This window comes from Phoenix dactylifera, chromosome 17, assembly GCF_051530095.1.
Source record: "Phoenix dactylifera cultivar Ajwa chromosome 17, Ajwa_hap1_PhDact_Kaust_v1.1, whole genome shotgun sequence".
Taxonomy (NCBI): domain Eukaryota; kingdom Viridiplantae; phylum Streptophyta; class Magnoliopsida; order Arecales; family Arecaceae; genus Phoenix; species Phoenix dactylifera.
The window spans coordinates 6,259,426-6,284,707 of record NC_143206.1 but is presented as its reverse complement, the minus strand read 5'-3'; the positions used below and the strand labels follow the sequence as shown (position 1 = coordinate 6,284,707).

The 25,282-nt window shown below is 40.8% G+C and overlaps 2 protein-coding genes and 1 pseudogene across 5 annotated transcripts; 1 reads left to right on the top strand and 2 right to left on the bottom strand.

Annotated features, from left to right (window-relative positions):
• Positions 1 to 1,178: 1,178 nt before the first annotated feature.
• Positions 1,179 to 1,622, bottom strand: LOC120112929 (uncharacterized). Its single transcript, XM_039133141.3, has one exon. It carries the CDS (start codon positions 1,620 to 1,622, stop codon positions 1,179 to 1,181), a length of 444 nt encoding a protein of 147 aa, XP_038989069.3.
• A 13,110-nt stretch (positions 1,623 to 14,732) lies between these two features.
• LOC103720051 (CBL-interacting protein kinase 1-like) lies at positions 14,733 to 19,552 on the top strand. Of its 3 annotated transcripts, none has more exons than XM_039132707.3 (12): positions 14,733 to 15,233; positions 15,365 to 15,427; positions 16,641 to 16,712; positions 16,826 to 16,933; positions 17,068 to 17,202; positions 17,300 to 17,425; positions 17,517 to 17,729; positions 17,831 to 17,932; positions 18,541 to 18,657; positions 18,761 to 18,823; positions 18,979 to 19,053; positions 19,234 to 19,552. In XM_039132707.3, the coding sequence occupies exons 1-12, from the start codon at positions 15,060 to 15,062 to the stop codon at positions 19,351 to 19,353; spliced, it is 1,368 nt and encodes a 455-aa protein (XP_038988635.2). In that variant the 5' UTR covers positions 14,733 to 15,059; the 3' UTR covers positions 19,354 to 19,552. The 3 variants fall into 3 exon arrangements, 2 of the variants coding, with proteins under 2 accessions (XP_038988635.2, XP_088570083.2); XR_015974534.2 differs by having other exon boundaries at positions 14,776 to 15,233; positions 18,750 to 18,823; XM_088713957.2 differs by lacking the exons at positions 14,733 to 15,233; positions 15,365 to 15,427 and adding an exon at positions 16,066 to 16,218.
• Positions 19,553 to 20,356: 804 nt separating this feature from the next.
• On the bottom strand, positions 20,357 to 23,527 carry LOC103720050 (pentatricopeptide repeat-containing protein At1g08070, chloroplastic pseudogene; annotated as a pseudogene). Its single transcript, XR_015974533.2, has one exon. The product of XR_015974533.2 is annotated as a pentatricopeptide repeat-containing protein At1g08070, chloroplastic pseudogene (transcript).
• Between the last annotated feature and the right edge of the window lie 1,755 nt (positions 23,528 to 25,282).

Here is a 25,282-nt window from a genome sequence, read left to right as displayed (position 1 = left end):
TGTCCAGTTTCAGTATACCTACCGTAGTATTCACCACCTCTATCTGATCTCACAACTTTAATCTTTTTATCAAGTTGTAACTCTACCTCTGTTTTGAAAAGCTTAAAGGCATTTAATGCCTCAGCCTTGTCATACAACAAGTAGAGATACCCATAGCGTGAGTAATCATCAATAAAGGTGATAAAATATTTATGACTAGTAAAACATGGGATCGAAAAGGGGCCCACATATATCTGTATGTATGAGATCCAATAAATTTGTGCTTCTTATGGCACCTTTCTTAAACTTGTTAGTCTGCTTTCTCTTGATGCAGTCTAAACAAGTTTCAAAATCACCATAGTCAAGAGTTGGTAAAATTTCATCATTTACTAATCTCTTGATTCTTTTTATGGAGATATGACCTAATCTTCGGTGCCATAACATAGAGAAATTTTCGTTTATCATGCTACGTTTTAATCCATAATGTTCTTTATTTTGCAGGGATAAAAGGGATAGCTCAAAGGATGTATCAAGGTCTAATTTGAATAAACCATCCTCTAACAAGCAATTACCAACAATAATATTATTCAAGAAAATGTTTACAAATGACCGTCCAAATGAAACGGTATATCCAAAGGAAGTAAGTTTAGAAACAGATATCAAGTTTCTTGAAAATCCAGGTACATAGAAGGTATTTTCTAGATACAAAATATGACCAATCTTTAAGGTCAATTTGAACGTTCCAACAGCTTCCACATGTGAATGCATCTTATTTCCCATTATGATGCTTCATTCACTTTCCGTTGGAATTCTTTTGTTCAACAATCCCTGCAAAGTATTACATACATGGATAGTAGCACCAGAGTCAATCCACCATGTGTTATGAGGTACATCAATAAAATTTGATTCATAACACACTAAGAAAAGAGAAGTACCTTTTTTTTGAGCCATTTCTTGTACTTGGTGCAGTCCTTTTTCAAATGTCCCTGATTCCTATAGAAGAAGCACTTTATTTGCTTTTTGTCAGTCACTTTGGCTGACACTTTCATTTTCTTCTTCTTAACAGGAATATGATGACTGGTATCGTCGACCTCTTTATGTCCTTTTCCCTTATGAGAGGTGAGATAAACACTCTCTTGCCTCTCTTGTTTTATTCTCTGCTCCTCATCAATACACATGGCTAGAAGTTGATTCATAGTCTATTTTTCTGTATGTATGTTGTATGAGATCTTAAATGGTGCATACTCCATAGGCAGAGAATTAAGAACAAAGTGTACAAGAAAAGTCTCTGACATGTCTACTTCCAATGATTTTAATTGGGCAGCGATGTCACGTAATTCCATAATGTGCTCGCGTATGCCACCATTATCATTATACTTTAAGGAAGCAAACCTCGATATTAAGGTGCTGGCTAGGGCTTTCTTTGAACTCACAAATTGCTCTTCTACTGCTGTTAAGAATTCTTTTGCAGTTTTGCAATCAGGAATTGAGCCCCTTATCTTTCTGGAGATATGATTTTGTATGAGTAAAAGACTTAAGCGGTTTGACCGCTCCCATCTCTCATACAACTTTTTCTCCTCTGGCATAGTTTTCTCCATGGGGACGGGTGGCATATCCTCACGAAGTGCCAAATCAATATCCATGCACCCTAAAGTAAATGTCAGTCTTTCTTTCCATTCCGAGAAATTTGAACCATTAAGTATTGGGATGCATGATGTGGATTGTGAAAAAACTGTCAGAAACAAAGCTGCAAAACATATGCTTACTATCAATATGCATGCTATAATTACGCTAAAACCTTATCTAAATCACTAACCCATATTAGCAATTTAGTGAGTAAATCAAAATTAACTTTATATGATTTATCCCTTTATGATAAAACTAATGCATTAAGTGTGATATTTAATGAACTTTATATATCTAGTTAGAAAAATCCAAAGAATAACAGCCAAATCAGCTCCAGATCGGTGGTGGAGCATTAGGTTCACTTAAGTACCAGCCTTTCTTAGGCATGTATGCCTTTTTGACAAGCTTTTCTTATACACCGTTATTCAATGTATAAAATTTTACTAGATACTGTTCAATATTAATGAAGAATTCAAGACCTTTGGGCAACAAGATTTCATCATAAATATCATACTAATAACATTATTTCATCCCATCATTAACTTTGTATAATGACTTCCTTTTGGGGCCGGTTCATTATATATGATGCAATTATTCAATTTCATGAGATGGTGATGAAAGACTCTTTATTAATTAAATTAAATTAAAGCATTCTAAAATTTATGAGATGCTTTGGCTCGTCACCACAAATATGCAAAAAATTTAATCATTTTTTATATCTTTTCCTACATAAGATGCTTTGGCTCGTCTCATGCATATATCACCCTTTTATCATGAAAATATGAATAACATAAACTATCATGTATCATCATAAGAAAGCATCTAAATTGATCATTTATGTAATAAATTCATTACAAGGACCAATATGTAATAATCGGTGTACTGTTCTGTAATAAACCCTAAGTATAGGGATCAAATAAATATATTTAGAGCACCTTTTCTGTATTTTAACTTTTGTCTGGGGACCGTTTATGAATTTCTGAAGTTCCTTTTTCAGAATAACATATTGTCAGGGGTTTAATTGTAAAAGGCCTAATTTAAGCCAAAAGGATTCGGGTTTCGGGTTGCGAGTCAAAACCCAATAACCCGAAACCTGTTAATCCCTTCACCTTTTATATATATATATATATATATATATATATATATATATATATATATATATATATATATATAAATGGATTTGGATTTCGGGTTGGAACCCAAAACCCGAAACCCGATCCACTTACTTCATCTTCCCCAAACGAGGCTGATCGAAAGAAGAGGAGGCGGCCAAAACCGGTGATCTCCTCCCATCCTTTCGGTGGTGCAACCGCCGCCGCCGGCCGCACAGAGGCCGGGAACACGGCCGCAGGCCGCGGGGACAGCCGCAGGGTGGGGCCGGAGGCCGGTCGGCCGCGGGGTTCGGCCGCAGGGTGCGGCCGCAGCCCGCGGTTGCGGGCTGCAGGGGCGTCGGCCGCAGGCCTTGCTGCGGGCGCCGTGGGAGGCGCGGCTGGCGCCGCTGGCAGCGGCCATGGCCGCTTAGCGGCGGGCCGCAGGACAAGGAGGCCGAGTCCTTCCTTTCCTCTTTTTTTTTATTTCCTTTCCTCCGCCCGCGGTGGCCATGGCGGCCACGGGGAGTCGCAACCGCTGCGGGCGCGCCGGGGCGGCGGGCCGCAGGGGCTGCCGGGGAGTCGGGCCTGGGACGGTGGCCCTGTTGGCCACCAGTTGGACGGTGGCCCTGTATTTTAGAATCCATCTTCTTTGATATGGAATGATTTATCTTAATATATTATAAATTATATTTTGACTCGCTGATTCTACGGAGAGCGAGCTTTTTGAAAAGGAGTCTAACAGGGGGCTATGTACGACTTTGTACAAGGTGACGGCGAAAATTCTCGCTACTAGATTGAGGGGTGTGCTTCCTAGGCTTATTTGCCCGGAGCAGGGAGCTTTTTTGGAGGGGCGGAGTATATCTGACAATATACTCATTGCTCAGGAGTTTATGTTTGATCTTAGCAGAGCTCTGATGAGGAGAAGCTTGATAGGGATCAAGCTTGATATGGAGAGGGCATATGACAGGATGAGGTGGGATTTTGTGCAGCAATCCTTGCGAATGTTTGGGGTCCATGAGACATGGATCAGGTGGGCCATGGGCTGTATCAGGGTGCCCTCCTTTGCTATTTTGGTGAACGGCACGCCCTCCTGTTTCTTCGCGTCGTCTAGGGGTTTGCGACAGGGCTGCCCCCTCTCTCCACTGTTGTTTATTATCTGTGCGGATGCATTGTCTAGATTCTTGCGGCAGGCAGTGGCTAGTCAGGAGCTGGAGGTTTATAGACCGGTGGAGGGAGCAGTGGCGATCTCCCATCTGTTATTCGCGGATGATTGCCTGCTTTTAGCCAGGACTTCTAGGCAGTCGGCTCGAGTTATAGGTCAGATTCTTCGGGATTACTGTGCTCTGTCAGGTCAGCAGGTCAATTTGGCCAAATCAGCTGTTATCTTTAGCCCAAAGATGCGCGGGGCGCTGAAGCTCTCTATACTGGAGGTTCTGGGAGTGGGAGAACAGGGGGGCCTGATGTCTTACCTGGGGGTCCCATTATGTGGTCGACGACTAAGGATTAGGGACTGCGTGTCCCTTGAGACTAGTGTCAGACGCAGGTTAGAGGGTTGGCAGTCTCACTCTTTGTCTATGATGGGGAGGATCACCCTGGTTCGTTCTGTACTCTCATCTGTCCCTATTTACCTGCTATCCCACGTCGATATTCCGGTGGCAGTCTTGAGGTCCTTTGAGCAGCTTTTCAGGGAGTTTATCTGGGGGAGGAGCAACGGTAGAGGTGGGATCCATTTGGTGGCTTGGGAGATTGTATGCCAGCCAACCAGTCCTGGGGGTCTGGGGGTGCAGTCCTTGGGGACGAGACGGGAGGTATTAGCGGCGAGGCATGCAGTCAGATTTGTGCTTGAGCCAGAGAGCATGTGGTCCTCACTGATGAGGGCCAAGTATGGCGCCTTGGTGCCGGGGGGGCAGGTGGAGCGTCACCACTCTCCGGTCTGGAGAGTGATGTGTGCTAGGGCTATGGCGGTGCTTCCGAAGATCAGATAGGCGATTGGTGATGGCTGCTCGATAGATGTGCTGGAGGACAGCTGGGTGACCGAGTGGTCGACTGCCGTCTGCCGACCATGGTGGACTCTGTGAGATTAGCTGGGTGCAAGGTCAGCGACCTGCTGGATTCAGAGGGGGGCCATTGGAGGGTGGGGATGATCAGGGAGGCTTTTGGTGAGCAGCTGGCGGAGTTGATTCTGGCCTTGCCAGCCCCCTCTGGAGGGGAGTCGGATAGGTTACTTTGGAATCCGACGGGGCGGTCGCGGGTGCGGGCCAGGGACCTTCTCGCACTGTTTAGCAGGGCGCCAGCTCGACAGATCACAGGAGGCTGGATATGGAGATTACGGATTCATCCCCGAGTGGCACTTTTCATCTGGAAGGTGGCTGGGGATGCCTTCCGACCAGGAGTATGCTCGTTCGGCGTGGCATGCGGGTATCTCAGTTTTGTGAGACGTGCGGTGATATCGTGGAGACCACTGAGCATGTTCTTCTACAGCGCCCTAGGGCTCGAGAGATATGGCAGAGATCTTCGGTTCACTTGCTTGATGCGGTGGTCTCGGCGCAGGATCTGTTGCGGGTATTGAGAGATTTCATGTGTAGGCCCAGGTTGGCAGCGGAGGGGATATTGAGGGCGTACCTGTCCTATCACATTTAGTTGGATAGGAACGCAGGCATATTTGAGGGAAGGCGGGCGCTTCCAAGGATGGTGGTGGATAGAGCGGTGCGACATGCGAGGGAGATTATGGCGGCTGCCACTGAGTTTTCTTCTGGGATGGCTAGGGACACTTAGGGTACTTCTCACGCTACTTCAGTGCCCCGTTTCGTTCTTGTCTCTTGGGTACCCCCCACCCCTTGGCTATCTCAAAGTAAACTTCGACGGCAGCAGGTCACTAGATGGTTTGACTGGAGGGGTCGGTTTTGTGATCAGGGATCACTATGGTAGGTTGTTGGCCGCAGGAGGGCGTCGTACACCTGGGCTTACAGTTGTTGGAGCGGAGCTGCGGGCCGCTTGGGAGGGTTTATCCTATGCCAGGCAGGTCCTTGACGCCGAGCGAGTGTACCTTGAGGGAGATTCTGCGGTGGTGATCGACTGAATTCGGGGGTGGACAGGTACGGTGATGGTCACTCCCTTATTCGGGAGACTCGGAGGATGGCTCAGCTGATGATCGGATTCCAGGTTGGTCATGTATTTAGAGAGGCGAACAGGGCCGCTGACTGGGTCGCCTCTTTTGTGGCCCGGCATTCTGGGGATGTTTTGTGGATGTCTGCTCAAGACACTCCCTCCCTTTTGTTGTCTTTTCTTTCCACGGACGTGGCGGGTTGTACTCAGGTTAGATCTATATGAATGAGTAGCCGGATTTTACCAAAAAAAAAAAAAGAAGAAGGAGTCTAACAGGATAGCCATCTCCAACTGTGAAAATACCTCAATACCCACCCTCTTGATTATCAGAAATTCAAGAGACACTTGTCTGTGAGTTTTAATTAAACGGAAGAGACACTAGTCTGTGAGTTTTAATTAAACGGGATCAGGTTTAATTAAAACGGGATCCAACACACATTTGTCAATCACAACCCCCAATAAATTATAATTCTGCTTTAGAATAAACATGTGCTAGACAAGTGATCTTACTATATTTCTTCAATGAATTTGTTCAAATTATATGTTAGTAAAATTTGTTGAATTATTGTCCATGAATTTGCTCAAAAAACTATTGTCCATGAGGGTGAAAAGGAAAAGAATTTATTCTCATGTTTCACATAGGATGCAAGTTCTACAATAGCCAAGCGTTGCTCCATAATTATGTTGTAACAACCTCAAACCTCTTAGATATATGTGACCCTTACATTGTATCACATGCTCCTTTTCATGGTGTTAGGTGATAAAATTCCTTTAGCTTACAATGGTAAGCCATTTCCATCAAGATAGTTCCCACTAAGGGGCACCTATAAGCCCTTGCTGTGTGTATATGCCTTTCTACCTAGAAAATTAGCCCTTCATCCTCATAAAAAAGCATTTAAATTGTTACACCTAAGAGAAAAGGATAGTATTTTGTTTTTAATCCAAGAGAATGACTAGACTCATTATTGATGATTATGATCACTTCATGTGAGCTTAATAGTGTTCGGAATAAAGATCTACCATCACCAAAATTGATGTGCCCATCAAAATTTTCAGAGGCCATAATTTTACCATACACCATCTAATTGAGATGCTCATTTTCTTTTTAAAAGGATAATTTTTTGAGATGTATGAGGGTGAGGAATCCCCTATAAGTGTTTCATCACATCTTGGTGATATAAGTTTTCATCAAGGTTTGGGCTTCAAAATGTGCTGATTAAAGTAAAAATTTATTTTTTAAGTATTTTGACTGAGCATATCTTTCAATCTAAAAAAATTAAGTAGCACAACAGAAGGCCATATTAACATAGAGGTTGAGATCTATTTTCAAAAAGATGTAACTTTTTTATGGTTATTTCTACTATTCACTTGCTATTTAGAAAAAATTGTAGCTTTTTTTTATTTTAAATTAGAAGAGAAATCCTTTTCGAATTTTGAGAAGGCAAACTTTACTAGTTTAAATAGACAATCTGTAGCAGTTTTATTCATCTTTAAGGGAAGTAAAAGGCTTACAACCCTGCTTTCAAAAATTCTTAATATTTTCTAATATTTTAGTCTGAGATACTAGAAATAGCCATGTTAAAAAATTCTTTCTTTTTTCTAATTAGATCATTATGGGATTTGCATATAGAAATTTTTAAATAAATTTTAAAGTTAGTTGTCATGCTATCTCTTAAGCATTATACATGGGTGATAGGGATGGCTTAATTTGCTCCACCAAAAACCAAAATGATGGCATTGCAGAGGCAATACTAAAGGTTTAGAGTGCACATTAAAATTTCAATGCATGCTCCAAAAGACATAATTGTCAAATGAGGCTTTCCTACTCTCTAGGTACACCATTGTAGCTAAGCCAAGTATTTCATTGTCAATTTCAGACTCTACCCTCGTAGATTTCTTTGTGCTTATTCTGGTGAGTGGGATGCAAACCTCAAATCACTTATTTGCTTTTAAACACAAAGAGACGATGTTAATGCACATAGGCCACGACCACCGCCCAATGGAAGTATCAAATTAGGTTTTTTACCATCATTTAATTAAATTTTTGGATGTCACACAAATACGACCATCTTTGGTTTCTCTTTCTTTCTTTCTTTTTTCGTTTTTTTTTTGGGGGGGAGAGAGAGAGAAATGTCTGTTATGCTCCTAACTTTCAAGAATTGCACTCGTTGTGATTAGTGACGCTTACCCTCTAAGTATATTTCAAATTTTAAAAAACATGTTTTGGCAGTTGCATTCTATGCATGCATGGTTGGCCATGGGGGTTGCAACGTGTCGGGTTCGATCAAATTCAGGTTGGGTCATATTTAGGTCAAGTCAAAAAAAAACCTTAAATTCAAGGATGAAAAATTTGAAACAAGGAAAAAGAAAAGATAATATTTAAAATCTTAAATATGTCATTCTCTCCATTTTTTAAAAAACTTTCATATAGCCTTTTAGTCATTAATTATGAAACTTTCCTAATCATTCGGACCAATTTAAGCCATGGCCTATAAATCATATTACGATCGTAGGGGTTTGGGAATGGATTCAAAGGTTTGTTCAATGTAATCCATCAAGTCAAAAGGCCTAAAATGATATATAACTAACCAAATTATAATTAAGTTGATATAGGTTAACCCACACATACCCAATCATAGAAAACTCTCATCTAAATTATTTTATTCCCCGATGAGTTCGAGTGGCAAGTTGGGATAAAATTTACTGCTCCTAGTTCGCATAAGGATCATATTGAATAGTGCAACGTCTCATTCAATATATTTTTAACTTGAAACTCTATATCCATCCAAGAATCAGGCCAACTTTGTATATAAGATATCATAAAAACAACATGGTCTACATGTGTGAGTGGGCTCCCTCACTCCCCCAACCACCAATCCCCCTCCCCAGTCACCCCACAAGAGAAAGAAGATCATGATGTATCTCTTTCAAGAGAGGAGATTGAGATTAGGCTTCTTGCTCCTCATCCTCTTTTTACTACAATACAAAATCACTCTCCTATTAACTAGGACTTCGATGGTTTACCCTGATTCGACTTGGTTCAAGTGGTTGAACCACCAAACTTAATGATTCCAATGAATTTATGTCAAAAAATTGCGTTTTTACTTGATTTCGCTTTGAACAGGTGGAGGGTGAAGCGTCGAGTAAGTTGACCCTCCCATATTTTGAAACATTGGTTTAACCACACTTGTATCATTATTTTTGACCTCAGACTCATGCGAATTGCACATATCTAGCTAGTTCTAATATCAATAAATTTTTGTTATGACTATAAACAAAGAGAAGCAAGGATAGCATATTTCTGAACTCTTGAAATAAACTAAATATAAGTTCTCATCTGATTTCATTCTTATTACAAGGCAAGCCATGAATATCATTATCTTTGTTCATATTAAATAATCTACATAGCTTTCTAAATTCTCTACATGCACACATCATTCAGTCTGACCTTTTGGCATAAAGCTTCAATTGTTTGAAGGTTCAATTAAACCACTGACATCAAGAGAAAGACATGGAGCCAATGGTGTGGATGCAGACAGATGTAGGGGCATTTAGCATTCATCGTAGCCTCCAGAGCAAGTGGAATATGAGAGAGGGAGCAAAAGGAAGACGACATGGCAGTGGTAGTCATGGTTTGAAGAAATGAAACCATAGTGTTTTACTCCACCTACAATTATTGAACTTGGTCTGTCTTCAGTCTAATACCAAATAGTGACTTCAGTCATGGGACGTCTCTTAGAATGTGAGTCAGTGTGAATGAGGGGCAAAGAGGAAAAAAAAAGGTACGTCATGGTTCGCTTCAGTGCGTGGGAACAAAAGCCGTTAAAACCGTGTCTGCGACTTCGCTGACTCTTCTCCCAACGCTAAGCATGCATTCAGGCTTTTATTTTTCTTTTTTTTTTGATGAATAAGCGCACATGTAGGCTATTACGAGTTTTGGATTTATTCGAGATTTTTTTTTTAAAAAATAGATAATTTATATATTACGAGTACGAATATATTCAATAAAATTAAAAAACAATAAGTGACGTGTGTTCTAGGCAACCTCCTCCTCGGCCCACAAGATACTTTCGGAGTGATAAGCCACATAAGCAGCTATCCGATGCGCAGCCCTGTTGGCCTCTCTGACACATGTTCGGCCTGAAAGATCACTCCATCTCTCACCATCGCCCAATATTTCGAAGCAAGGGTGACCCCTCCACCATCATATGGGCCTTCTTGCATTCAGCTGATTATGGTGGCCAAGTCATCGTTCAATATAATCGAGCTAGCCTGTAGTACTCACTGCATATGACTCAGGCTAGTCCAAGCCACCTGTAGCTCTGTTTCAAGCACCGAGATATCAAAGATCTAGCAGCTAAAAATGTAGCTACTACAAAAGTCTAAGACATGACAACCATAAAATTAAACATTTGAAGAAAAGTATAGATGCCAAAGTCTCATCAAGTTTAATTTCTAAATTATTTATTTAAATACATGATGCAGTATTTCTCAGTAGCCACTACATGTTCCAGCCAATTAATCCATAGAATTCATCAACTTTTTCTCTATTTAATAATAAAATAATTATTATACAATAAATATTATTTAAAAGTACTTTTTTAAATGATATTATTATTCAAGTAATGATGATCATTGCAATGAGGATGAGTTTATTTATTCCTTATGGATAGCAATCGGGTCGAATATAGAATAAATTAAAATTTTTGTCAACTCTAATTCCACATAATTATTGAACGGATCAAAAATCTAAATTTAAATTAATTATTTTATTAAATAAATAATTTAATTTAATTTAATTTATAATAAATTAAATGAGTTGTTTGGTTAAACATTGCTATCTGTATTTATAGCAACATTATTTAGCAACTTACCTGCAACTTGCCTCATAATTGCATATTATTGTAATCTCCACAGGCCCTTTATTAGCTACATGACACGTGGAGCTGAAGCTCTCTCGGCCTATCCCTATTGCTATACTTTGGCCATTTGATTGGATGAATTTAGAATCGTACCAACGGTGGAGGGGTTCCTCCTTGCTTCGAAATATTCGAACTATAATGAGCGATGGTGTGACCTTCGAGATCAAATATATTTTCAAAGAAACAAATGAGGTCACGAATTAAATGGCTACATATATGTGGTCAGCAAGCAAATGGTCCTTGAGTTCCCTCTTTTGCCGTGGTTCTCGCGTGTCATCTTTGATCTGGATTGAGTGGCTCCGTTGCCAAAAGAAATCATTACGTTGACGCATGGACTAAGTTGCTTGCGACAAATCCTCCACTGAATGATTCTTTCATTTTGGCTACCATGCGAGGTTTTGTTTATTAGTATAGACAGTTTCAAAAATTCTGTAAAATTTATAAGTATTTTTAGAATAAATAAAAAAAGGAACATAAATATTTATTTTATTTTTTTGGTTGTATTTTTCTTGCCGGGAAAATTTTGAGTGGACCCCTCGGAGAGATCACGCTCTTCCCGTGGGGCCACAGATGGCGAAACTGGGACCGTCCGATAAACTGATAGGCTGGTTAATTGTCACGAACCACGTGGCAACGGGCGGGACCCACTCCGGCTTTCCTACTGGCCGGCCCATAGGGGACCACCTTCCGTGGATATACGAATTTTGAGGCGTTCAGCGCGACGTCGCATCGTTCTCGTGGTTCACGTTGCCCCACGTGGACCACCAACTTGGTCCCCCACGTCAATTACAATGCGGAGATTGGTATTAGGGTGGACCCTGTATAGGTGTGTGCATGGGTGCTTAGAAATAGTGGATATTTCCAACACGCCACCTCACCATAGACGTTGCTTTACTTGTGGGTCCCAGATTTTTTTTTTTTTAATGCAGTATACCGATTTCATGCGCATATGAGTACAACCAATAAAATCAAAAAAAAAAAAAAACTGACAGAATTGGAAACATCCGCTTGATTCATCCAGAAGAATTCTCTAGAGTGATGCATCGTGAAGGCCACCCGGTCAGTTGTCGTGTTCGTCTCATAATAAACATGAATAACCTTGAAGGAGCCACAATCCTCCACCATCCTCCGAATGTTTCTATCCGTCTGTCGTGGCGTGTCGCCCTCGAATTCCTTCAACCACAGTAGTCAAGTCTCTCTCGAGGTGAATACAATCTGCACCTAGAGCATGCCTTACATAGAAGACGCCCTATCTAGTGTACCAAATAACTTTCAGCGCAGCAAAAGTTGGTGAAGTTTCTAGTGTACCAGATGCAATCAGGCTATAAAGCAATAGGCACAATATATATTTTTAATTTTTATTTACTATTATACGTGGTTGCTGTGGGCGATAGATTTGGTCCAGCCAATAACCAGTCCAAAAATTGTGGCCGATAAATATTGGAATTCTGGCTCAATGTAAGTTAATGCGTACATATCCATGCAAGCTTCTAAAGACACTGATTGACCATGGTTGGTGTTGGAGTTGTGCACACAAAAAAGGTTTGAACCTTTCTTCGTCGCTACTATGAGATAAACGAAGGTAGCTCGCCCTATCTAGTATTCTAGTATTTGGTTTTGCTTCTTCATGTATCTAAGAGTGAGGTTTGGACTGGTCTAGAAGTACGAAGGTTCTAGATTCATGGGTAGTCTAAATATGTCACCATGATGTTACATGGCAATGAGAAATTTCTCATATGATGACTACTTTTTCTAATACATTAAGTTATGTCAGTCATCCTTGTATATTAAAGGATTCCAATAGGCGAAAATTATGAACAATAAGTATGTCTAATTATTATTTGGATTGATTCCTTATGTATCTAAGGAGGTGGTCTGGCTTGGTCTATGCTTAGAATGCTCTAGAATAAATTGTGATTTTTTTCCTTTAATTAAGTTATGCCACTTTCTTTCAAGTATTAATAGATCTCTTCCAAGGATATCCGAATTTGAGTATATTGGCCTTGCTTGTGAAAATTGGTTGGGAAGAACTATTATTGTATTCCTTGAATATATATAATCTCAAACAATATAACTTCTACAATTTCTGCGATAGTTAAACATAGAGACCTCATTATCTTAAAAGCAACTAATAAAGTATATACAATAATAGAAGCCAATGATAAAGGATTCTATGGCCGAAAAGTGTGGGAATGTGGAAATGAATCCCAATGACTTTGATTAGAGAGTATAAATATGGAAATGGTTCCCAAATATTATCCATGATTATATAGTGCACAAATTTGGGAATATATCTACATGATTATGGAGAGATGAGAGCTCACTAGGTTGTCTAATAAAAGAATGAAAAAAAAAATAATTCTATAATTGTAGAGAGTACAAGTATGAAAATAAATCTCAATGATTGTGGAGAGGTGAGGGTGTGCATACTTGACTTAGTTGCCTAGTACTTCCTTTCAAGCTAGTGTGTGTAGAGTAGAAATATCCAGCTTATTTATTATCATATGAAATTGAACGTTGCCAAGTACCTTGGTAAACAAGAGTGGCTCAATGCATTTGGAGGCCTAAGGCGAACTCAAAGGGCCCAATATAAATGCATTTGGGGGCCTCAATGCATAAATAAGGAAAGAGATAATAAATTTTTTTAGGTAAAAGATACGTCCCAACATAAATGCATTTGAGGACCTCAATGAATTTATAGCTATAAAGATACGTAACATTTGAGGCTCCCGAAGTCTACGAGGTTTCGTAAGGTTGCCATCTATTAGTATAAGATCAATATCCATTAACAATGGCAATTACTTGATCCATTGTCATGCTTAAAGAATCAACTTGAGTTTCAACTCAAAAGAATCTCATGAATTCCGTAGGATTAGCCAATCTTCATGTGCATAAAGGACTTCTATCTCTAACCACATGAACTGCATAGCAACCAACGGGATTGCTTGAGAAATTGCAGAACAAACAAAAAAGTGGGGTTATGTGTGGTTTACTTCGTTTGCATGTGAATGTAAATCGTACACGGAAGCATGCTTGGAATGATGGCTATATTAGTTTACTAAATTTATTAGTGCTCGTTAACTAGAAATTAACGCCTACACCGCATGCACCGCCTAACAATGCATACAGCCAATGACAGCCACTAATTTTAATTGGCCTTGTTCATGATGCATCTCGATGCACTGTTATAGGAACCAGTAGCTATGTTTGGCTATGTGAATGGCTATTCTGCCACGTGCAATGTTGACAATAATCTCTTTTTGTTAACTCCTTGTTTTCTTAATCGTAGGATTAAACAACTGTCCTATAATATTTTATAATAACATCCTCAACTTGTACATATAAAAATATGAATACGCCTCTATCATAAGGACTAGGGACAATCCACTATATTATAAGGACCACTGAACATGCACCTTAGCGGATACCAATTTAGTATGTTTCAGTTCCTATCTTTTCGCTAAATATATGATAACTGTTCCTATCAAACGTCACAAGGAACCTGTTTCTCTTGTCCACCCCTACCACCCCCCTGCCCTTTTATATGTGCAAACCGTGACTAACCTAACCAATATCAGTTGAGCCAAAACGGACATAATTAATAACCTCCTTGGATTATAATATTCCAGCAATGGGACCAAAATGCTCTTAAGTCCTGTTATCCCGTTGCTCTTATCCATCCTACCCACCCCCTTCTCCTTTCATTAGTGCGAAGAGATCACTAACATAAACCCAAACCTCATTTCAGAAGGACAACAACCTCCATGGAATATAATATTCCAGGGACGGAACCGCCAAATTATTCGCAGGTAACGAAGGGGCATTTCAGTAAATTCAAAAGAAATACGCAACGAATTCCCGACCGAATCCGGAACTCATTTTTTTAACTCCTAATCCCGGGATCCCCTCAACGCCCCCGGCGGGCCTGCCGAATCGCGTCCTCCCACGTGGCGACGCGCAGCTGGCAGCGCGGCGGTCACCCTGTCGTCGCAGTGACCAGAATTTTCCTATTTTCGGGATTTATTTTATTATTATCTCATCGCTGTCCTCTTGGGATCAGGTCCGCCGTTAAAGGAATCCCGTCACCGCCCCCCGCGTATATAACCCCCTGCCCCTCGAGCCTCGGGCCTTCGCCCGTCGGAAACCTAAAAGCTCTCTCTTCTCACGGGTAGTTATCCGGATCAGGTCACCGGATCCCGTCGGAAGCCTAAAAGCTCTTTCTTCTCACGAGTAGTTTTCCGGATCAGGTCACCGGATCCCGTCGGAGGGAGGGGGAGGGAGAGAGAGAGGGGGAAAAGGGAGGAGGTCATCATCGTCGTCGCCGGCGCGGACGTGAATGGTTCGGGAAGGAAGGGAAGGAATGCTACAGGGGAAGTATGAGATCGGGAGGACGCTTGGAGAGGGAAACTTCGGGAAGGTGAAGTACGCACGCCACGTGGAGACAGGGAAGGCCGTCGCCGTGAAGATCCTCGACCGGAAGCGCATCCAATCCGTCAAGATCGATGACCAGGTATTTGTTACCCTTTTTTCCATTCTTTTTTCCCCAGGCTCCGAGAAGGGGTTTTTTGGGAAGACGAAAGGAGATAAAAGAGCGTTTCAGAAATGGACATGAACGGTCCGATCATTAAATATTTCTTGCAGGTAAAGAGAGAGATTGGAACGCTGAAGCTTTTGAAGCATCCGAACGTCGTTCGATTACTGGAGGTTCGCTTAATTCTCCAACTCCTTCCATTCTGTTCCGATATTTCGGATAGAAGATATCCTGTCTCGATACTCTTGATGATATCCTATTCCGGTGTTCTACGGAATATCCTAAGAGACTTGTGTCCTTGTGATGGTATTCCGTTCCGGTGTTCTACGGAACATCTCACGAAAACTTGTGTCCATATTTATTTTTTCTGATATTTTGAAAAGTTTTTATTTTTTATTTATTTATTTTTTTTGAGGAGTGATGTTTTCCGGCCGGTCTCTTTTCGACGTCTTGAGTTCGTTAATTGATATAAAAATGCTCTTTAATCGTGGGTCCCATGCCATGTCATGCGTTGGGTCCCACGAGAGTTGACGTAGGTTTTCAGAATTATCGCTATGTTTCGTTCTCATCTACGCGCTTTGAATTGGCTGCACGAGGTGGGACCCGCTGGATGCACGTGGGGGAACACCAATCCGGTCGCAGTGCGGCGATCACGTAAGCCAAAAGCCCGCCGGATCGGACGGTCGGGAGGGGCACCAACAGTTGTACAGTACAACGATCTGAACCGTTTAACGGGCTGGATGGCGGGACCCACATGTGATATTAGTATTTTTATGTGGTGCAGGATGCCAAAGCCTCCAAATCCCAAACATAGAGGCTACGTCGTCATGCCCATGAACAGTGTTGCCAGTGTCTTCATGTTTGGGTCCATGCGACCACCACCCACGCTACCTCCAAGCGTGGCATGGTGTTGAATGGTTGTTTAGCTATCAAAATCCAATTTGGTTTTTCAGCTAATCCAACAGTAATTTTTCACATCTTATGCAGGAATATTAGTTTTAGAACTTTGGTTTATTGACTCTTGCTTGGTCTTGGCCAATGGTGTTATATTTCAGTATCAACTGACTGAAAGTTACTTCATGGTCGTAGCTGGTGTAATTGTAGGACTTTGCAGTTCCTACAGAACCTTCTCATCTAGATATACGTTTGTTATGATTCATCTGAATTACAAACTAGTCATACAGTGTCTATAACGTAGAGGATGCAATAAATAACTGAAGATTAGTTAAAATTTTGGATGACAACTAAAGAAAGGAGAAAATTAAGTAATTTATCAATCTTAGAATGATGCAACAATATTCTGATGAAACTAGGAGCAGGTCTGTAGACCGAGTCACTATACACTGCCTTCTACTATGGTTTTTGATGATTGTTACTCTCTGGCAGGTCTCGGCAAGCAAAACCAAGATTTACATGGTCCTTGAATATGTGAATGGTGGTGAATTGTTCGACAAAATTGTAAGGAGCTCTGATTCTTATATGCATAATTATCTTTGCCTGCTGTGGTACACGCCTGCAGTATTATTGAGTAGTTTTTTGAAGTGAATTATTTTCATTGTTGGATGTCCAAGGCACTGAAAGGGAAGCTCTCAGAAGAAGAAGGAAGAAGGCTTTTTCAGCAGCTAATTGATGCTATAAGTTATTGCCATGAGAAGGGTGTTTACCACAGGGATTTAAAGGTAAATGTTCATACTGGTCTGAAGTATCTAAAACACTAAAATATTTCTTGGCTTCCAATCTCTTGCAAGGGATTGGCAGATTGAAACTATAGTAATTTAGACTAGCTTACACTTTTTCATTTGTTTTGCTAAAGCCGGAGAACGTTCTTATCGATGCAAAAGGGAACATAAAGATATCTGATTTTGGCCTCAGTGCTTTACCTCAGCATTTTGGGAATGATGGGTTGCTGCATACAACCTGTGGCAGTCCAAATTATATTGCCCCTGAAGTAATAACTGAAAATCTTTATGCTCGTCTGAGATGATGTTTTCATGCTTATAGTAATGTCGTAATCAATTGATAAGTTCTTGTGACAATGTTTGCAGGTCCTTGCCAACAGAGGATATGACGGTGCGCGGTCAGATATCTGGTCTTGTGGTGTCATCTTATATGTTATTCTTGTGGGATATCTTCCATTCGAGGACAGAAATATTGCTGTTCTTTATCAGAAGGTATATAAATTGGAGCAGGAACAAATGATAAGTTTGACCAATTAATGCTACTCCAATCATTTCCTGATCATAATTTTCTCGATTCATTTAGATATTCAAGGGAGACACCCAGATCCCTAAATGGCTGTCCCCTGGTGCTCAAAACCTTCTACGGAGAATTCTTGATCCGAATCCTATCACCCGGATAAATGTAGCTGGAATTAAAGAAGATGAGTGGTTTAAGCAAGATTATACTCCTGTTGTTCTTGATGATGATGATGATGAAGATAAGAGTATTGATGATGCAGCTCTCAAAATTAAAGAGGTAGCATATGTGTGGATGACATGATATTAGGTGCTACTTTCTTCTCATATATTGTTGACAGGTGGATGTGAAACTGAAAACAATCCTTTTGTTTCTTGAAGCATAATGAGGGAGATTTTCCATTGTCACCCACCCATATCAATGCTTTTGAGCTTATCGGAATGTCTTCATACCTTGATCTTTCTGGCTTTTTCGAAAAAGAGGTGAGATCCAACTTCCTTATCTGTTTAATATTTCTTTGCTCAGTCTCTCAATCAATATGAACAGAATAATCTCCACGATTAGTAGTCAGAATATATCGTCTTGACCATGATATGTTTTTACGTGCTTTGGTGAAAAAAAAAGGCTTATTTAATATATTCTTCCCGCAAGGCTGCAAAACTGACAAAATAATAGTCAGATCTTCAGTAGTTCTCCTTTTTCCAAGTTCATATATGTTTCCTGCCATCTATCATTAGGATCACCGCCCGTGAACTGCTGATGTGCAGGGCCGGCCCAACTCTTAAGCGACTTAGGCGGTCGCCTAAGGTTAGGCCCCGGCCCCAAAAAGGCCCACTGCAAGAAAGGCCTCAAAGACAGACAAAAAAAAAAAAAAAAAAGGTTTTTTTTGTGAGTTCGCTTTAGGCCGGCCCATTGCAGGAAAGGCCTCAAACACAAAATAGCCTTAGGCCCCCAAATATATTGGGCCACTCCTGTTGAAGTGCTGCCTACAGACAACTGAACACTGAAACGTCTATTTGCTTTGATATAATGATCACAAAAAAATTTGAGCATTACAAAAGTCGATTTATCATAATTTTGGATATTTCAGGATGTTTCTGAAAGGAAGATAAGATTCACATCCAACTATCCACCAAAAGATTTGTTTAAAAATATCGAAGATATTGTCACAGAAATGGGATATGAAGTCCAGAGGGGACATGGAAAGGTTAGTATATTGGGATTTCTTCTGCAATTTTAATGATGCATCTGAGTTGCTTGTATAATATAAAATTTTCAGAACTTTGAAATTTTACTTAGCCTATTTGCAGCTGAAAGTCTTGCAACAATCCAAGGGTGCAAAGAGCCCAGGATCCCTTTCTGTTGCTGCTGAGGTAGATATTATTTACCTCGTTCTCTCATTCTTACTATATATCTGTGCCTCACTGGCATCAGCTGATGATGCTTATTAATGCATCAATTGGTATTACATATTTCATTTATCTGATATCTTGTATACTTGAAAGCTAATTGCATATTCTAAAATCAGGTGTTTGAGCTCAGTCCATCTCTGTATGTTGTAGAGCTACGAAAATCATATGGAGATTCTTCATTGTACAGACAGGTATTACTCTCTGTGTTTGTGTCTGTCCATGTGTAGGTGCACGCTTGTGTCTGCTTCATTGATTGCCTAAGATTAGTATTTTTAAGATAAATTTTGATACAGTGATACCAACTTCTGTTTGGAAAGATATTACTTGGATCTTTCACTGACTTGGATAAACTCTTTTGCTGGTGCCTGCAGTTGTGTACAAAGCTATCAAATGATTTAGGTGTCTGTACAAGCCAGCAGCTTTTGAAGACACAATCTTGTTTGCCAGAGATCACTGGTTTTGAAGGGGAGATGTCTGTTGCTGCTTTGTGATCGATAAGAATTTATATCACATAGGATGCAGGATGAAAAATAATTTTCCCGTCCACATATACTAGGGACTCGCCTGAAAAAAACATCAATGTTAGAATTGTTACAATGTACATAGTTGGTACCTTGAGATAAAGGCTGTTGGCATTTGTATATAAATAAATAATTATCCATACAAAATCATATGTTCTGGATTTGAAAAGACCTCTCTTTTTACCAAACTCCATGGAGAGTTGCTGGATCTAAAATGCATGATATTGAACCATTAGCTTCCGATAGTCAAGAAATTTGCCTTCTTGCTCTGGAATTCGGAGGTTTCTCATCCTATCAGACATTAAACAATCAGCTGCAAATAACAAATTGAATGCACGAAGAAATATTCCCTCTTTAAGTAAAGAAGTCTCATCATGGTTCATGATTTAAATTTTGGGAAGAGATGACATGAGGCAAAATACTCATAGATACTTGTGGTTTACGTTGAAAATTGGTGGAATCGTGAGGATCATGTGTAAATTTCTTGCATATTAAAACTTTATTACAAATTAATTAGGTTTTCATCATTTCATGAATATAATTCACTCTAAAAATATTTCAGTAAGGACGGACACTTATTGCTACATTGTTGAATAATGCTCTTCTAACTCTCCACCTGGAGTACTGGTAAGCATTCTACAAATTTGGAGAGGAACATAAACTGTTTTCTTTTCCAAGCTTCTCTGAAAAATAAACTATCAAGGCTTTCAATCATCAGTTGAAGTTTTCTATAATTAACAGGACACGATATCTGGGCATGACCATTGTCAAATGGGCTACATCATTGGCCAGAAGGTATATAGAGATCACATAATTTAGAAAGAAAAAACGTCCCCTACAAGGTACAACATATATCTCCATATAGCAAGCAAAATCCCTTCTTCTCACTATGGACGGAAATAGAAAGAAACATTAGGTATGAGAACCAGCAAAAATGATGATATAGTGACAATGAGGCAAACCATAATAAATGTGTATAAATGTCATCCACTAGCGCTCAACTCTTCCTGGAGTATTTGTCTCTTACAATGCTCAATTTAACTTGCTCTCACCATTTTTTCTGATGACGATGAAACACAAAAGCATTCCAAACAATTTACAAATAGTCTTGTAATGCCTTCCCATCTTGGAGTTTCCTCTGAGTCATCTCCCAGAACACCACAATAAGGGCAGGGAATCAACAACTTTGCCCATTGGTGTAGTTCAAGTGCTCTCTTAGTTTCTTGTTTTTCCCTCATTGACTTCTACTCTTCCTAGCTTATCATTAAAAAAAAAGCAAAAAAAAAACAAAAAAAGGAACATGTTTGTGCAATACCTTGAGAGGCGCCTTGTGTATTCTCTTTCTTCAAAGATCAAAACTCCATAATACGTATTATGGAAGCTTTATCCTGTAAAAGCAGTGCTTTAACTCCTTGATGCTCAATATTCACAATTCAATGAATGTCATCAACATCTCTTTAAAGTAACAGGCTGGTAAACTCTATTCATCTATGCTTAAATATGCAATAAATAAATAATTCCACCTCTATCACAAATTATCCTTTCAATGGATAAATCCATGTCCATTAAGCACTTAGATCATGAATCCATCCCGCTGAATACGGAGAAGAGACTAACTAGACTCCCTGCATTCAGTTCCTGGTGCAAATGGACTTTCCATCTCCTGATTTGTGGATCTTCTTCCTTTCTTTGATTACATGTAGCTAAGTGCACCTTTGATCACACATGAGATCATAAAGTTATCGAGTGAGGTTAAAAACCATGAAGATCTTGTAGAAAAGGGTCTATCAAAACATATACCATTATCCTTCAGAATTGCATATGATAATGGTGCTCCATGGCAAGACATTTCATCCTGCCATATAGTTGGAGGGCAGAGAGGGTAAGCTTGGTTTGGAAGATGTTTGAATTGAAGTCAGGGGTGGGCGCTTCAGCATGTTGATTGCAAAGCAAACCATCTTAACTTGTACTGGTAGCTCCTTTCCAAGAAGAGGGAAGTTCTACGAGGCTCAATGGTGAGTTTTATTATAGAAGCATTGCTCTTGATGATCTAACTTAGTAAGTCCCAACTCACCAGTATTCCCTGCAAGAGCACTCCCCTTTCGCAAAATGATGGAACCGGTTTCGGTCTCTGACGATCAGTTGGCGATCATAAACTAAAGACACAAGCTTAATGGCCCAATGGCAATCCTCACAGACTCGAAGATTCTTCATAATTCGAATGGTAGACTTTGGAGGGGAAGCCAGAAGTCCAAAAGCAATTGCTAGCTTCTCACTGTGTTGAATCAATAGGCACTCTTTCGATCTTTCATCAGTGTCTTGAAAGACCAAGGACGTTATTGGTCTGTATCCAGCTTGTTTTAGTCTATCAATAATCTCATTCAACATTCGGTATATCTCATCACTCCTGGGGTGTGATTTATCACCAGCAACAAACTCATAAACTGTATCATCAACTTCAATTGAACTGCTCCCGGGGATCCTTTGAATGCTTTTGCTTCTCATCATTTTCCTTATGTTTGCAACACCATCCCACCTGTTAGCATGTGCAAAAATGTTTGATAACAGGACATAGTGCCCATCAACATGAGGCTCTAAATCAACAAGTTTGGCTATGGCTTCTTCTGCTATCTCAACATTTTTTTGGATCCGACATGCACCAAGAAGTGCCCTCCAGACAACTGCATCTGGCTCAAATGGCATATCTTTGATAAATTGTCTCGCCTCTTCAAAAAGCCCAGCCCTTCCCAAGAGGTCAACCATGCATCCATAGTGCTCAATAGTAGACGAAATGCCATACACATCACTCATCGAGTTAAAGTGAGCCCTACCTTCACTGACCAGACCAGCATGGCTACAAGCCGTGAGCACTCCGACAAAAGTGATCTCATTTGGTTTCACTCCTTCAGATATCATCTTAGAGAAGAAATCAAGGGCAACCATCCCAAGCCCATGGTTTGCAAGCCCTATGATCATGCTACTCCAAGTAAGAACATCCCTCTCAGACAGCTTATGGAAGAGTCCAAGGGAACTATCGATATCTCCACACTTGGCATACATGTCAACCAGAGAAGTTCCAAGTCTGACATCCACTTCTATTCCCTTCCTCTCTATAAACCTGTGGATCACCTTCCCCATGCTCAAGGCCCCCAGATCACTACAAGCGGAAAGCACGCTAACCATTGTAACCTTATCGGGCGCCACATTTGCCAACTGCATCTCATGAAATAGCCTCAATGCCCCGCTTGACTGCCTGCTCTGTGCATAAGCTGAAATCATCGAGCTCCAAGAGAACAAGTCCCTCTCGTGGGTCCTATCAAATATTTCTTGTGCAGCACGGAGATCGCCGCTCATTGCATACCCATGGATCATGGTATTCCAAGAAACCAAATCTCTATCAGGCATCTCGTCGAACAACAAACGAGCTTCTTGGACATTACCACACCTGACGTACTCTGCCAGCATGACATTGTACGAGACTAAATCCCTCTCAGGCATTTCATTGAAGACCCTTCTTGCAAGACCGACGTCTCCAACCTTCGCATACATCTCCACGAGAGCCGTCTGCACGAACAAATCTGATACAAATCCGAGCTTCAACAAATGCGTATGTATTGCTCTACCAATCCTGGACTCGCCGGACCTCCCACACGCCTGAAGAGCTAATGAGATGCTGAAGCTATCGACCGCCACACCCTCTCGGAGCCTCATTTTGTGGAAAAGGTGAAGGGATTCAACAGGCTCTTGCGCCTGCAAGTAGGCGCGGATCAAGGTGTTCCATAAGAATGCGTCAGGGGCGTCGATTCCGTCAAAGATGGATCGGCCATGCGGCAAGGCCTGACGAGAGGGAAAGGCGAAGCATCGGCGGAGGAATTTGGTGAGGACGAAGATGTTGCGATCGAGAGAGATCTTGAGGAGGAGGGTGTGGATTTGGAGGAGTTGGGGGAGGGTGGTGGCCTCTTGGATTAGGGACATGACCCTGCGCTCTAGAGTTTTGGCGGGGTGAAACGGGAACTGAGACGAGCATGCCATGGAGTAAGCGTAGGTGTCCGAGGCGTTCTAACGTCCCTTTTGAATTCAAATGGCAGTTAGCTAACGGCTACAAACGGCCACGGCTAGTCTAGCGCGGCTCGTCCTGCCTTTGGGGCTGGCCGATACCTGTGAGCTTAACCAGTTCCCAGTTGCTCACTTGGCCTTGATGAGCATGGTGCTGCAAATTTATGTGTGAGGATCCATGCAGGCGTGTGTTTAGTTCCACATCGGTTATTCACTAGATAGATCTTGGTTATGGATCAAGAAACTCAAATAATACCTTCCGACTAGCCATTTTGGATGAGGTCCTGAGTTATTACAAATGGTACCAGAGCGGACCCGGCTCATAACTTATATGGACTAGGGGACACTGCAGCACGGATTCATTGGGGTTGGCCACGGCCCGATCGTAATGTTTGTGATTAGATTCGAATGGATTTAAACCCTTAGCCTGATGAGTACGTCAGGGCTTGAACGGGAGGAATATGTGAGGACCCATGCAGGCGTGTGTTTAGTCTCACATCAGTTATTCGCTGAGTAGATCTTGGGTACTTATACAGGATCAAGGAATCCAAATAATACATTCCGGCTAGCCATTTTGGATGAGGTCTTGGGTTGTTACAAATGATATCAAAGTAGACCCGGCCCATAATCTATGTGGATTAGGAGACACTGCAGCATGGGTCCATTGGGGCTGACCACGGACCAATCGTGGTGTTTGTGATTAGATTTGAATAGATTTGAACCTTAGCTTGACGAGGATGTCAGGGCTTGAACGGAGAGAGTATGTGAGGACCCGTGCGGGTGTGTGTTTAATCCCACATCGGTTATTCGCTAGGTAGATCTTGGGTACTTATACAGGATCAAGGAACCCAAATAATACCTTCCAGCTAGCCATTTTGGGTGAGATCCTGAGTTGTTACATTATGTCAGGTAGGTTGAGGGCGGAACTTATTTTTGAGAATATGGTTTCAGAGTTTAATGATTTAAGCTTTTAATTTTAATAAGCCTGAACTTTTTTCTAATTCCAGTTTAGACAAGAAACCATGTGTATTAGTATTTGGTAGCTTGATGCTGAGCCAATTTATAAGTTGACTTGGTTGGACTGCATGTCACTTTGAAAATGAGGAGCCTATGCTTGAGCTTTGTTCAATAAGAATTTAGTCTCTTAGCACCGTCAACTAAAAGGAGAAAATCATAAATGACGTTCGATCCTGTTTCCCTCTCATATTTTGGACCATGACTAAAGTTTGTAGATCTTGTTGCCCATCTCCTCAATCATCACCACTCAATCATATTCAATTGTACATAGTCAGTTCAATTCCTCGAGCTCTACATTAACCCTATTTAACTTTTGCCCTATACTCCACAGAACCCTTCTCCAATAAGGATGGCAACGGGTCGGGTCAGCCAATATCCATACCAGACCTGCAATTTAACAACTTGAAACTATACACACCTTGTACCCATCCCGAGTTGGGTCGAGGTAAAGTATATGGGGTGGGATGTGACAGGTCAAGTCTAGTAGACAAAACGAATTAGATCGGATCGGATAATTATAGCTTATAACTATAATTAATAAAATTATAGCAACTATATATATATATATCTATATATAAAAGAAGCCTATAATATTCTCGTATGACTTAATTTTTTATCCAGCTAAAGAGAATTCTAATGAGTCAAATTAATTGAGGACTTAAAAACAAAATAAAAAAAAATTAATCAATTGTTTTGATTTTCATAAAATATATATTCTAAATTTTGACAAGTAAAAAGAAGCAGGACGACACAGGACTATAACCGCAATCACCAATCGAGTGAAACGACAGTGTGTGGATTAAGATTATATGATATCAGATCAGGT